The 13,543-nt window shown below is 39.1% G+C and overlaps 1 protein-coding gene across 12 annotated transcripts in view; it reads right to left on the bottom strand.

Annotated features, from left to right (window-relative positions):
* The window catches only part of PARD3 (par-3 family cell polarity regulator), a 664,911-nt gene that overhangs the window by 327,123 nt on the left and 324,245 nt on the right, over nt 1–13,543 (bottom strand). For 7 of the 12 annotated variants that reach the window (XM_054020941.1, XM_054020948.1, XM_054020940.1 and 4 more), the window contains exon 5: nt 8,276–8,407. The exons of the other annotated variants lie outside the window; for them this stretch is intronic. In XM_054020941.1, the coding sequence (XP_053876916.1) occupies nt 8,276–8,407 (132 nt within the window). The remainder of the gene's footprint in view (nt 1–8,275; nt 8,408–13,543) is intronic. 12 annotated transcript variants of the gene reach the window in all.

A 13,543-nucleotide genomic window follows, 5' to 3' on the forward strand; every position in this document is an offset into this window, starting at 1 on the left:
TTCAGACATACTTGAGGCTAAACTCTTGGATCTGACTGAGCTCTACTTGATATAGGATTGAGGGTAGTGAAAGGGAAAGGTGTCCCAAGCCACCTTTATACTTCCTCATCCTGGCACCATTCACTAACTTGCACCTAGCTACAATGGCCCCCACTGAACCATTCTAGCAGGCAGGAATCTCCACAGTGCAGGGGAATTCTGTCTATACCCCTTTCCTCCGATTACATCCCAACATTCCTCAGCTGGCCACTGAAGCCCTATTTACAGCTCCTTTGCACTACCAGACCACTACAAAGTGGCCTACCAGGGCTAAGGAAGTGCATATCCCAGTATTTTCATTAGAGCCTAGCTCCTTCATTTCTCAATTGTGTTCATTCTTAAAGCAGACATCCCGCACTGACCATGATGCACATGACAGATTGACAATATCCTGAACAACCTTAATTAAGATAATTAAGGAATTAAGATAAACTTTACTGAATTAAGTTAAACCTTATTGAACTAGGTTTAATACCTTTGGGGTCCAGTGTATTAAAAATGAAATTATGTATGTGTAATTGTGAAATAGTATGTATCTTCCCTAGTAGGGATGGGGATGCTGATATACTTCCTTCATTATCAGCCTGTAGCGATGTGGGACTCACCCCTGCGGTGCCTCCTGCTGGTTGTCTCTGGGAATTAGCTCACTCAGCCTCCAGAGCGCCCTCTGCAGGCTGGTGTCCCGCTGCTGCTTGGCCCCTGTGTCCCTCCCGGACCCGGTGCCCTGTTATCTGGGGTGCTGCCCCTTGGCAGTAACCCCTTTCTCTCAGGGTCGCCCCTCCCCAGGGAACCCCCACCCCATATCCCCACCTCGCCTCACTATAAGACTACTGCCAGTCATCGTCTAACCCCCGCACCCTGGGGCAGACTGCAGTGTAAGCCACTCATCACAGGCAAGGAGGGGTTTGGACCTGCTGCCTCGGCTTACCCGTGGGCTCCCCTCTGCAATCCCAGTACACAATTGGCCTTAGACTAGGCCGCAGCCTGGGGTTTTCAAGGCCGGAGCTCCCCAGCTCCGTTGGCCTTCCCCCAGCCCTGCTCCACCCAAGTATCCAATTGTTCTTGGAATGTGGGACATATTGTTAGTTTTTATATAATCAGTAGTATGTCTAAAGGTGCATGTGTCTCATTAACTCTGTTTTCTCCTAGAGCTCCAAGAAGAAATCACAGCCAGTGTGGAACCGGCTGTCCAACACTATCTGTGATTTGGGGGGCATGTCATAACTATAAAGGGAAGGGTAACAGCCCTCCTGTGTACAATACTATAAAATCCCTCCTGGCCAGAGACTCCAAAATCCTTTTACCTGTAAAGGGTTAAGAAGCTCAGGTAACCTGGCTGACACCTGACCCAAAGGACCAATAAGAGGACAAGATACTTTCAAATCTTGGGGGATGGGGGGGGGGCTTTTGTTTGTGCTCTTTGTTTTTGGGGAGAGTTCGCTCTTGGGACTGAGAGGGACCAGACATCAATCCATGCTCTCCAAATCTTTCTGAACAAGTCTCTCATATTTCAAACTTGTAAGTAAACAGCCAGGCAAGGCGTGTTAGTTTTATCTTTGTTTTCTCAATTTGTAAATATACTTTTTACTAGGGTGTTTACCTCTGTTTGCTGTATCTTTGAACCTAAGGCTAGAGCGGGTTCCTCTGGGCTCTTTAAGCTTGATTACCCTGTAAAGTTATTTTCCATCCTGATTTTACAGAGATGATTTTTATTTTTTCTTTAATTAAAAGCCTTCTTTTTAAGAATCTGATTGCTTTTCCTTGGTTTTAGATCCAAGGGAGTTGGATCTTGATCCACTAGGAGTTGGTGGGAGAAAGGAGGGGGGATGGTTAATTTTTCCTTGTTTTAAGATCCAAGGGGTTTGGATTGGTATTCACCAGGGAATTGGTGAAGAGTCTCTCAAGGCTACCCAGGGAAGGGAATTAGCACATTGGGAGTAGTGGCAGCGGACCAGATCTAAGCTGGTAGTTAAGCTTAGAAGTTTTCATGCAGGCCCCCACATCTGTACCCTAAAGTTCAGAGTGGGGAAGGAGCCTTGATAGGCCCCATAAGACTATTTTGAGATAAAGCTGTGATGAACTTGTGACCATAAAGTAAACCCCTTTGGGTGGGGAGGAGGCTGGAGGACTGCCTCTGCCAGAGTCCGGGTTCGAGTTGGGGTGATCTCTGGTAAACTTATTAGTACGTGTGTAGGTTCTTTTATTGTTTTCAATATGTTTTCTCTGTAGAGCTTTTACTTTAAAAATAAAATAGGCTTGCACTAAAAGAGCTATTTGGTATCAACAATCTTGGGCAGTCACACTGTTAACCATCTCTGAAGAGAAAGCAAACAGGTGTGCTTGGGCAGCCTATCTCTGCAGCATGTGAACACCACAGTGAAGGAAGGGAAATGTGCAACCTGGACATACTCAGTTGAGAAGGGAGTGAGACACAGGTCTCCACCCACAAAGGCAACAGCCAGGGAGCTGGAAAACTGAGGGTGAGTGCCCTTGCTGGACCACTGACAAGAAGTACAGGTGCAGCTGCCCTGAATTGTGACAGCAAATTTTAAATCTGAACAGTATTAGTGCAAAAAACCAACTCACAAAATTTCTGTAAGCATAAAAATCACCAACTTTTAACACTATGAAAACACAAAAATAGCCAAGAACAAGCCTGGGACATGCAAGACAATGATAAGAACTTGAAAGTGGGAACTCACAAAGATGAAAGAAACTCAGCCTTAGCTACAATGCTACGGCAAATGTACAATTCAAGATTTGGTGGCTGCTTATATCCCCTGGTAGATGAATACCATCTCCTTCTCAGGTAGATGGCATCATACCATCTTCCTACCATTGCTTCAGGCTCAGACTCTTTGCAGCATTGCAACCCACAGTCCCATTGTATCTTGTAATGTCTGAACATTTTAAAATGGTAGATTTATTCATATTAAAAACAAGCATTCAGTTGCTCAAAACAAAGCTGAAGGCAGGTACTCTGTGCTTGGAGATCGAGCACTAACACTATTTGCATGTCAGATATCATTACTAGCACGAGAATCAGAAAGACTACAGAGATTACATTGTATTTCACCGCTGACAGGAATCACAAACAAGAAGCTAACTGTAAGAGGAAGGAGGCAGGTAGCGTTATGTTTAAAATGAAAAGAGCTCTGCCCAGCTTGATCTACTATACTGTAAGTTTCCACCATAGGAGGAGAGCAGAAGTAATTACCTAACTTCTTCTTCCCCATCCCCCATTTTCGAATAGAGAAAAATCCATTTGCATTTTCTGTATTTAAAGAACACCAAAGAGCTTCAGGGATTCTGCTATTCAGAACTGCTCAGTGATGATCATGAATGTGCATTTCATCTTCTAAATTTGGTGCGTTCTTAATTTTAATTTTTTTTTTTAAATCTTGTTGGATGTGGAAACCTGAATTTATGTTGTGTATTTTGAACAGTGCTCAATAAAGTATCTTGCTTTTATTCATTAATGAACACAAATCAGTTTATATAATTCCTATGCAGTTTTAATTTAATTGAATGCTGTCCTTTAAATTTGCAAATGTCTTTTCTGATCAGCTGCCTTAGAAATTAAACAATCAAAACTATAACTCCCCTTCCCTCCCCTTCTTCTGCTCCACCATCACAGAACAGCACGGGATTTTTAATCCTTTTAAAATGCAGGGCCTCTCCAGTAAAGAATATACTATTTTAGTGTAATATTTCTTATGTAAACTTGATCTTTGCCAATTTCAATATTTGCTTATAGAAACTGAAATGACCACCCTATAGAATCTGTATACATATTTAAACTTTCCACCAAATGTTAACTTTAACTTTCGCCTTCTCCACCCCAACCTCCCCACTGTGATGACTTCTGCAGTTAGATGGCATTCCCCAGTCTTTGACTCCAATCCTTCAAACCGCTTCAGGTGGGCTGAGCTTTTTAATTAGTTATTTTATGATTTCTCAATTGAAGAGTGGTAATATTATGCATGTGAACAAATTTTGGGAAAATTGCCAACTATCTTCAACTGATTCTTTGGAACAGGTCTGCTAGTGGGAATTCTTATGAAGAAAAGTTTAGAAGCACTACTTTCATTTAATTTTATTCCATAAGAAAAGTATAAATTTCTAAGTATTATTTAAAGGGATAAATAGTAGAGAGTAACAAACAATTTATGTTAACACTACTTTGAAATCTATCAGAGTGAACTTGTCTGCCCAGTGAAACAACAGAAGGCCATATCTTCTAGAATGGTTTGTTAGTTTACAGCATGAAAAATTTGAAAGCTGAAACTATCTGAATTTAAACCTTCAAATTTCTGCTGGCAAAGGAATTCTTCAAGATGCAAGTAGTTCTGGCATGTCTTATTTTATGGATTGCAATAACAAACTTTTCTCTAAATTACATTGATTGATTCTTTCAGCAAATAGTTTGAATCTTTTGTAAATGAATTGGGAATGATCCCTAAATTGAAGTGCAGATTCCTACCTATTACACCAGGGGCGACTCTAGGTTTTTTGCTGCACCAACCAAAAAAAAAAAAAAAAAAGAACTCCTAGAATGCTGCCCCTGGAATTGTGCTGCCCCCCAAGCACAATTGGTTTGCTGGTGCCTAGAGCCGGTCCTGCATCACACAGAGCCATGATTCCCTAAGACAATTCAGAAGGCAGACACAAATCTTTTATCTTCTGTCCCGCTTCAAAATTTAGTAGAGGCCTGGTAATGTACCACTGATGCAGCTAATTGCTATTTGTACTATATATTTTCAAGTGACCCTCCGTTCTGAGGCCCTAAAATCCACAGTAGTCTACAGAAGGAAAGCTATTTCTTTAACAAGTGCCAATACAGAAAACTGGTACATTATTCCTTATCCTATAACAATCTCACTGCAAGATCACAGTCTGCTCTATAGGGGGCTGTATGGGAAATGAGATACGTTTTCTCTCCTGTCAAAATAACGTTCTCTGTCTGGCACCTAGTGGCTCTGTGAAGTGGGGGGTGATAAATGAAGGGGAGGGGTAGTTCCCTTTTATGGACACCCAGCCAGACAGTTAGCTATAAAGTCCCTCTTGGTGGCTGCTTGCTTTACCTTTAAAGGTTAAAAAGTCCCCCAGGTAAAGAAAAGGAAGTGGGCACCTGACCAAAAGAGCCAAGGGGAAGACTAGAACTTCTTAAAAGGTGGAAAAAAGCTTTCCCTTTGTCTCTCCCTTCTTCTCTCTGGGCTGAAGAGAAGGGGGACAGCTGGAATGCTGTGCAAAGTTTGGACCAGGTATGAAAATTCATCGTCCATACCTAGAAGGATTCATTGAGACAGAGAATGTTTAAACAGATGCAATAAGATTTATTTCTTTTATTTTATGTAAGGCTTGTGGATTCCTCTGTGCGAACCCCAGATGTTTTTGTGTGCTTGTAATCTTTGAGCTGAACCCCCAAGAAAGCTATTTTGGTGGGCTTGATTTTTGGAATTGCTCTTTTAAAATCCAGCAAAAGCCTAAATTCCAGATGTATTTTATTTCTTTTTGCTTTTAATAAAATCAGGATTGGATTTTTGGTGTCTTAAAAGGTTTGTGCAGATGTTGTTAAATTAGCTGGTGGCAACAGCTAATTGCCTTTGTTTTCTTTCTTAGCTCTTCCCCGGAGGGGGAAAGGGGATGAAAGGGCTTGAGGGTACCCCACAGAAAGGAATTCCCAAGTGCACCTTCCTGGGATCTGAAAAGGGGTTTGCATTTGCGTGGTGGCAGCGTTTACCAAGCCAAAGTTAGAGAAAAACTGTAACCTTGGGAGTTTAACACAAGCCTGGAGTGGCCAGTATTAATTTTTAAAATCATTGCAGGTCCCCACCTTCTGCACTCGAAGTGCCAGAGTGAGGAATCAGCCTTGATAGGGTGTCTTTAACATTAGTAATCCTAGTGAGTTGCTTAATAAATTAATTGTGCTCCTCAAAGCAGAATCTCACAACCTTTGCCTATCTCTGAAGGTTACCAGGACCCTCTGGGAAATTTCTTTTCTTCCATATGCTTGAGAGGAGAAGGTGAGGCACAGGATTCACAAGTATACAAAATAAGCCTTGCTTGAAGTAACACTGTTCCAAAGGAAATTATTCCAATGAGCAACATCTCTGGGACCAGCCCAAGGGCGAACCTGGTAATCCCTTCAGTTCTACGAAGCCAAATACCTATAGAATATAGCTGTGCTCTAATGTCGGCTTCCTAGCATTGTCATTGCACTTGGTTTGTCACCAGAGCCACAGTATGCTACTTTGCATGGCCATGGCCATTTCTGGTAGCTGTACTAGCATAAGAGAGGATTCCAGCTCCATGGCAACGCCTCTGTGGAGTATAGGGATTAAAGACACCAAATGACTTGGCTGTGCAGGTTGGTAGGCCACACCATAGGCTAGACACTTACATTCTTCCTATTTGCCTGTTTTTCCTTGTTGCTTATGTCCATTTTCAGAGCTTCTACTGCCTTGAGTGCCTCCCAAAAGAAAGGTAAGTGAAAAGCAGAGGCCCAGCAAGGAAGAGCCAGTTGAGTCTGCCGTGGGAAACTATTTACTCTAAGTGCAGACACCTGATGTTCTGAACTAAAGAATTCAGAGCATTTTTAAATCCAAAAAGGCTCTTCTATAATTCCATACTATGTTTAAAGCCACACAGAGCGGGACAAGACAGAAGAGTCCCTTGGACAACCTCATTATCTACTTGAAATTTCTTGAACACTACTTCACAAACAGAGGGGACTTGTTGCTTAGTTATTATTCACTGTGCAACAGGAGCTTATATTCAGTAAGTTCCAGTTTGCTTATTACCAAGCATTCCAAATTTAATTTATTAAATGTAAAAGCATTAAGCTTATCCAATGAAACATAAAGGGCTCAGAGGAACATTCAAAAGGATGTGAAGTTTGAGAAAAGAAGTAAACAGGATTTCCACCTGCATCCACTCTTTCATGTGTAAGGCTCTTCCCCTCCTTCCCCAATGCTGTGCTTCATTCCATTCTCATTATGGATTTCCTTCCGCTGTTCATGCCCTGTTAAACAGTTTTCAGTCTAATTACTTATCCTGCTGATATGAAATCACCAAAGGATCCCGCTCTTCCAGATGCCTGCGACTTATTAACATCCAAAATTTAATGAATGGATCATCTCTCTCATTTAACATTTTTTTTTCAGGTACAGAAATTAAATCGGTTGACTGTGGTTGTTTAAACAGGCTTTCATAGTATTATTTATTTACCATGAAGTTGGGTAAAGTGGGTCTAGTTACTGGACTGTGAGCAAAACTTCACAAAATACAACATTTATTGGAAAATAGATGTTTAAATATTTAAATATGCAAGTCACTGACATTTTCTCGGAAGGTTGCTTTTCAGATTTCTAATCCAACTCCTTTTGCTGAGACAACAGCTTATTTAAGTACTTCAATGAGATTCTAATGACTCAGGGAGGCGTACCTCAAAAATCAAACACAAACAACTCTGCAACAGGAGATTGCTTACAATCTACGGCACCAATTTTACAATCTACAACACATAATTCAATCAGCAAATGGTTCCAAACAACAAGTTTGCAATATGGATATTTACTGAACATAAAACTGATCAAGCAATGGTGATATTTAGCAATCTTGATCTTCATTTTAAGTCTTTCAATATTCATAACCATGAGATTCTTAATAAAGGAGGAAAAACATTAGGCATAATTATTTATTGTGTGAAAACAAAAATTTAAAACTGGTAATTTCAATATAGTCAGTAAAGGCAAATAACAGTTATGACTTTAAAGCTAGAATCGAATGACGTGTCACTGGTTCAGAAGAATAAAGAGCATTTCAAAAATTATATGCAAAAATAGATCCTTATTTAGTTACATAACTTTGTGGGTAACATTATTGGCTTTTCATCAATAAAATTTACTCCAAAATAACAATCTTTAAATAAAACAAGCCTGCTGATACCAGCTGTGAAGAAGAGTAGCTAAGAATAGCAGCGCTCATCAGAACACTCGCCATGTACTGTATAAATGGGTGTATGGCTCAAAAATGGGTGATATTTCCTGCTTGCTATTTTCATTCCTAAAGAAGTTTTTGGAAGCAAAGGAATCCCAATACATATTTACTCTCTACACATCTAATGCTAATACCCATGCTTCCAGAACCATTATCATCTAGGAATTTATTTCTTTGTAATATTTGTGGACTAGCATAAAGGTTAAAGTAATATATATATATTAATATATATTACCTGTTCTTGCCTCTCCAGCCACTTGTCCACCATGGGATGACTGGCACTTAACGATGAGCGAGCATTGTCTCTCTGAAACTGGTTAGACCAGTTACTAGTATCCCGTGGTAAGCTTCTGTAGTTTTCATCTTTCTATTTCAAAAGAAACAAAGAAAGTGTCTTATAAAAAAACACAACCAGTCCTTGCACATTGACAATGCAGCTGGTTTTTAAGATAATATGAAAGAAACACTGAAAAAGGATAAAGTGAATTGGACAATTACACTGGAAAGATGCATATACAATTCTAGTGCCTTGAGTCTGTACACAACCATTTAATTGCAAAGACTCCCTTCTTATTTAAGCCAGTAAATTCCAAACTAAGCTTTATGAGATTCTCCATCTCCTTCACCAGCTTGTGCTTTCACAATCTCTTCCAACTTAAGCTTCTACTGGATGGGTACATATTTCAGCAACGTTTTCAGGGTCTCGGACCAACTTTTCCCTCCCAAAGCAAATAAACTACAAGAGGAGACAGCCCATTACTATCTGGGCCAAGCACAAGCACAAGCAATAGGGTGCTACTCTAGGCAAGCTAAGCATACCAACGTACCTTCCGTGCCAACACACACACTTACAGGGAAAGAAAATTGAAAAGGACATATTGTAGGGCATAATATGAAATGCTACAAAATGAAACCTTCAATATATAAATGGGATATATAATGACGTTTTCCAGGCAAGTTTTCTGATATAAAACAACATTTTTCTTAAATATATTGCATTGCAGTGTTAATGCCTCATGACTGACAAGTTGTTTACTAAAAATGGACTCAAACAGAAAATTAACTTCAGCATCAAGAAATTAAAGCATGAATTGAACCAGACCCAAATATCCTTGTAACAAAATTCCTGTCTGAATGACCATTCAAATAAAATTTTCTACTACATTGATTTGCCCAGGCATAGATCAGTCATAAGTGGCCAAAAATGACTCAGGTTTTTCAAAGTGGCATACTGAGGACTATGCTGGCAAAAACAGATGGTGAAGATTCTCCCTCTCTCTTTTTTAAACAGAAAGTCTGTTAGTTTACTTGTAAAACTCTGCTGAAGACAAGTTTCTTTAGCAGCACTATAGAAGGCAGCAAGCAGTGTTTAATGAATGGAATTCTCTCTGTGGATTTTCTCATTTTATTTCCTTCTTTCAGTGAAATGGTCAGTGCAATTACTGAGAGTCAAGAAAACCAATTTTAATCATTTTAGGTGGTAGAAAAGTACAACAAAATCACAATCTGGATGAGGAAATAAAATAAATATGATTTGACATGAAGAAAAACCATAATTGGTCCATGAGTCATTGATCAGTCCTTGTCATATAACAGACCTTAAGCTAGTCTGAGTGAACAGACATCCCTGCCTCTTATGTACGAGATGCTTTTTGTGTTTTTATTCTTCATATATAATTCTATTATTATTGACCTATATTTACACTGTTTTCAACACAGCCTTTTAAACAAGAGTTTTATCCATTCTACACAAAACTCCTTCCCCATCAATCATGTACAAAAAGTAAAAGCTCTTTGTGAGAGCAAAAGAAAAAAAAAACACTATCAAGGCCTGTATTCCAACTTCAGCTGAGCACCAAAGCCTAGACTCTGAATTTAACTAGATGTTATTCAAGACAATCGCTTTTGCTTATAATTAAATTTTCATAGTAATGTCTCAATCCATTAAGTCAGGAATGTTAGGTGACAGCACCAGATGTAAACTAACATCAGTGGATTTGCACGGCGTATGCGCCAAGACATGAGAGACACAGATGTATGTACATATGTATGCATAGGGGGTATGTGTGTGTGTGTGTGTGTGTGTGTGTGTGTTCATTCTTTTCTGCTAAAAGTAATCATCAAACACTAATACACTGGACCATTTCAAAGTAAGCTGCTTCTCCCACAAGAAGCTAAGTTCCTCTATACAAGGCTATATTTCCCAACACAGTGCCACAGCTAATACAAGCATTTAGCTGCACTGGTGGAAGCAAAAATAGGAATGCTAAAGACCACCAGGTTCCTGTAGCTGCTGGTACTTTTACAATGTTGTTAACTTACTTAGAGCAAGTAAAAAATGGCACAGTAGTGTACCTCGTCCACATGTCTGCGATCACCAATAGAGCTGAGCACGTGATACCAACAATGGGACATTTTAGGAAAACAACCTAGCATAGACAAACCATAGACATTTTTTCTAAAATTTCCCACCATCCATTGCTACCACTGGTTGTTCTTCATTGGCCATAGCAACAGTGAGAACTAGACAAGGCTAGCCATTGGCATTTTAACCAAAGTCTCATGTAGTCCTGCTCTGAGCAAGGTTATATGAGTACTTATGCTGCTCATGGCCAACTGGAGTCCTATCTACAGCAATATTTCCACCACTACTCCCACTATCAGAGCTAAACCAATAGCAGGAAATTTTAGGAAGGGGAGCAGAATTATGATAGATGCAGTTTGCACATTTGGAGCCACTGAAAAAAATAAATTAAAATAACTGTTCTAAACTAAGATAAAATATGCAAACACAATCAGGGAACCTTTTTAAAAATAATCATCCATTCATTTAAAAACAAAACAAAAAAGCATTAGCACGCCAACTTCCTCGGACATGCAAACATGGTGCATATCACTTTAACTGCAATATCATATAAAAACAAGGTTTTTAACAAGGTAGCCATGGGGTCATACAGAAAATTCTCATTTCTTCTGGAGCTGCAGCTAAGAGTCCTCACGAGACTACTACTGACATGGATCATCGATTATAATTAAATGTTCTAATTTTTAAGAAGAATTTCCCCAAACAGCTTTAGGGGACTGCCGACATGTATGGTTCTATAATAATTTGTAATGAGAACTGATTAGTATAACGCTAGAGTTGTTAGGTCACAACATTACAGCAACACTTAACAGTAGCATATTTTACTGCATTTCAAATTAAAATGCATATGCTAGCAACTTAAGAGTTTACTTTACTATGGATTCCCCACTGAATTTTTTCTGAGCTGGAAAAAAATAGTACAGTGATTTTGCTGTATTTTCAATTTCAGACGATTTACAACTGACAATGAGCTTGTCACTAGAGAGACCCTCTAGAAATTGTTGCTAAGATGATGCATTAGCGTGACCTCTGTACAGCAATGCTTTAATTACTAGCAGTCAGTGCATCAACCAGCTTGTGGTTTAAACCTATAGTTGTAACACTGTTAAACTTACTAAGTCACCCTATCCCAACAACAGATATCCTGAATTCGGCAATATTAAACTTCCATGCCTGTTACTTTAGTTGCTACTGGGCCACTCTCAACATATGAATTGCCAAGTGTTTCCGAAGAAGTGGGCTGTAGTCCACGAAAGCTTATGCTCTAATAAATTTGTTAGTCTCTAAGGTGCCACAAGTACTCCTGTTCTTCTTTTTGCGGATACAGACTAACACGGCTGTTACTCTGAAACAAGTGTTTTTTGCTTCCCATATGTCTGATGTAAAATTGATATGACAGGAGCATGCTTTCAATTTTTACTGTTTCTGTGGGATAGGAATATAACAAAAATGAAATGGATCAAAATAATCTCAGATGAAATTCTCTGTCAAAAGATTCCTTGTTCCCAAGTTGCACACACTTACTGATGCTCCCACTATAACCATTTCTGCAACAAGCCATCCACTCTCATCTACTGACCCTCCCCCAAAGGACTTTATTGACTGAAACAACTTATTTTGCTTAAACTTCTGTTATACACTCTTGGTACTTCATTGTTTGTACATTTCTGGAACAGTGATTTTTATTTCTCTACCCTGGCTGCTCAGAAAATAGTTACAGCAACATCATATGGCTTGTTGCACATGCAGGAGCTTTGAATTTAAAGAAGAGCAATGCTTCTCATTTGGAGCAAAGCAATACTGCAATAAAGCGTACACACATACTAAAAGCAGAACTTTGAAAAATGTACTTCATATTGCTCATCTGCAGCACTACAGGCATCCATTTGTAAAGCTGACAGTTTATAAAAAGAAAATTATGTCTGCCATTTTAGATCAGGGCTATAAGGGTGGAGCGGGTTGAGAAAAGGAAATACTGAATTCAAACTACGAAAATATATACTTTTGCCAACTAGATTGCTGGCAAAAAAACACCGTAATGTGAATTCCAAACAAACAGCAGCAAAATGTGATCTGTGTCATAGGTGAAGATGAGATAACAGGAAGTTGGCATGCCATTCAACTGATGATACGGTGTAATCTGAGCATAATGTCTGAAAACCCACACACATACATCTAGTTGCAAAATGATGTTCTTCAATTTTATACTCCCTTTCCCATGAGTGATTCTTAAAGTGTATCATACACATTCAAGAACTAAGCCTCACAATGCCTGTGACAATGGGAAAGCTAGGCACAGAGGCATTAATTTATTTGCCCAAGATTATGGAGTGTAATGTAGCTGAAGCCTGGAGCCCAGATCTCGATTCCCAGTCTTCTGCTCTAATCATATCATCTTCCCCCGAGCATGAGCATTATGCATTTTAAAATACTAACTACTGTATATTTAATTTTATCATATATAAAAATCGAGTCTGCCACCCACACTTGCATTGAGTACCACGTAACTCCCAAACAGACTCATTGATTTCAATGGGATTACTTGCAGAGTATGGCACTACTCAACATAGGGATGTAAATACCATTAAAAAAGTTAATCATTTAACTAAATATTTTTCAAACATTTAAGCGGTTAACTCCGGCCGAGCAGCGCTGCTCCAGCTGGGCGTTGTGGGGCCACTGGGATCAGCAGGTTAACCAGTGAGACAGCAAAATCAGCCCCATACTGTGGAATTTATCCACAGACAATATACATAAAATGTATAAACTTCTAGTCCCATGTGAACATTTCTTAACATTGTATTCACTCTCATATAATAACTTAAATAACAACAATTATATAGAGACAGATATATAACTATAAAATGAATGGGTTAATAGAATATTAATCTATAATCGATATATGTTTGTGACACTAACAAATGCCATTTTACCATTGATCTGGAATCTTGTAATTTGTTACACCCATTCATTATGAACCACTGGAATACAAAACATCCCAGATTTGATCTTTCCATCAGAAGTCATCAATTTTCAGATATGAATAATTCAAGTGTCCTCAAAGCACATTAGAGGTAAGAATGGTTTAAAAAACACATATTTATTTATTCTATGAAGTGGTCATGTTGGGCATGAGGC

Source organism: Malaclemys terrapin, chromosome 2 (assembly GCF_027887155.1).
Source record: "Malaclemys terrapin pileata isolate rMalTer1 chromosome 2, rMalTer1.hap1, whole genome shotgun sequence".
NCBI lineage: Eukaryota > Metazoa > Chordata > Testudines > Emydidae > Malaclemys > Malaclemys terrapin.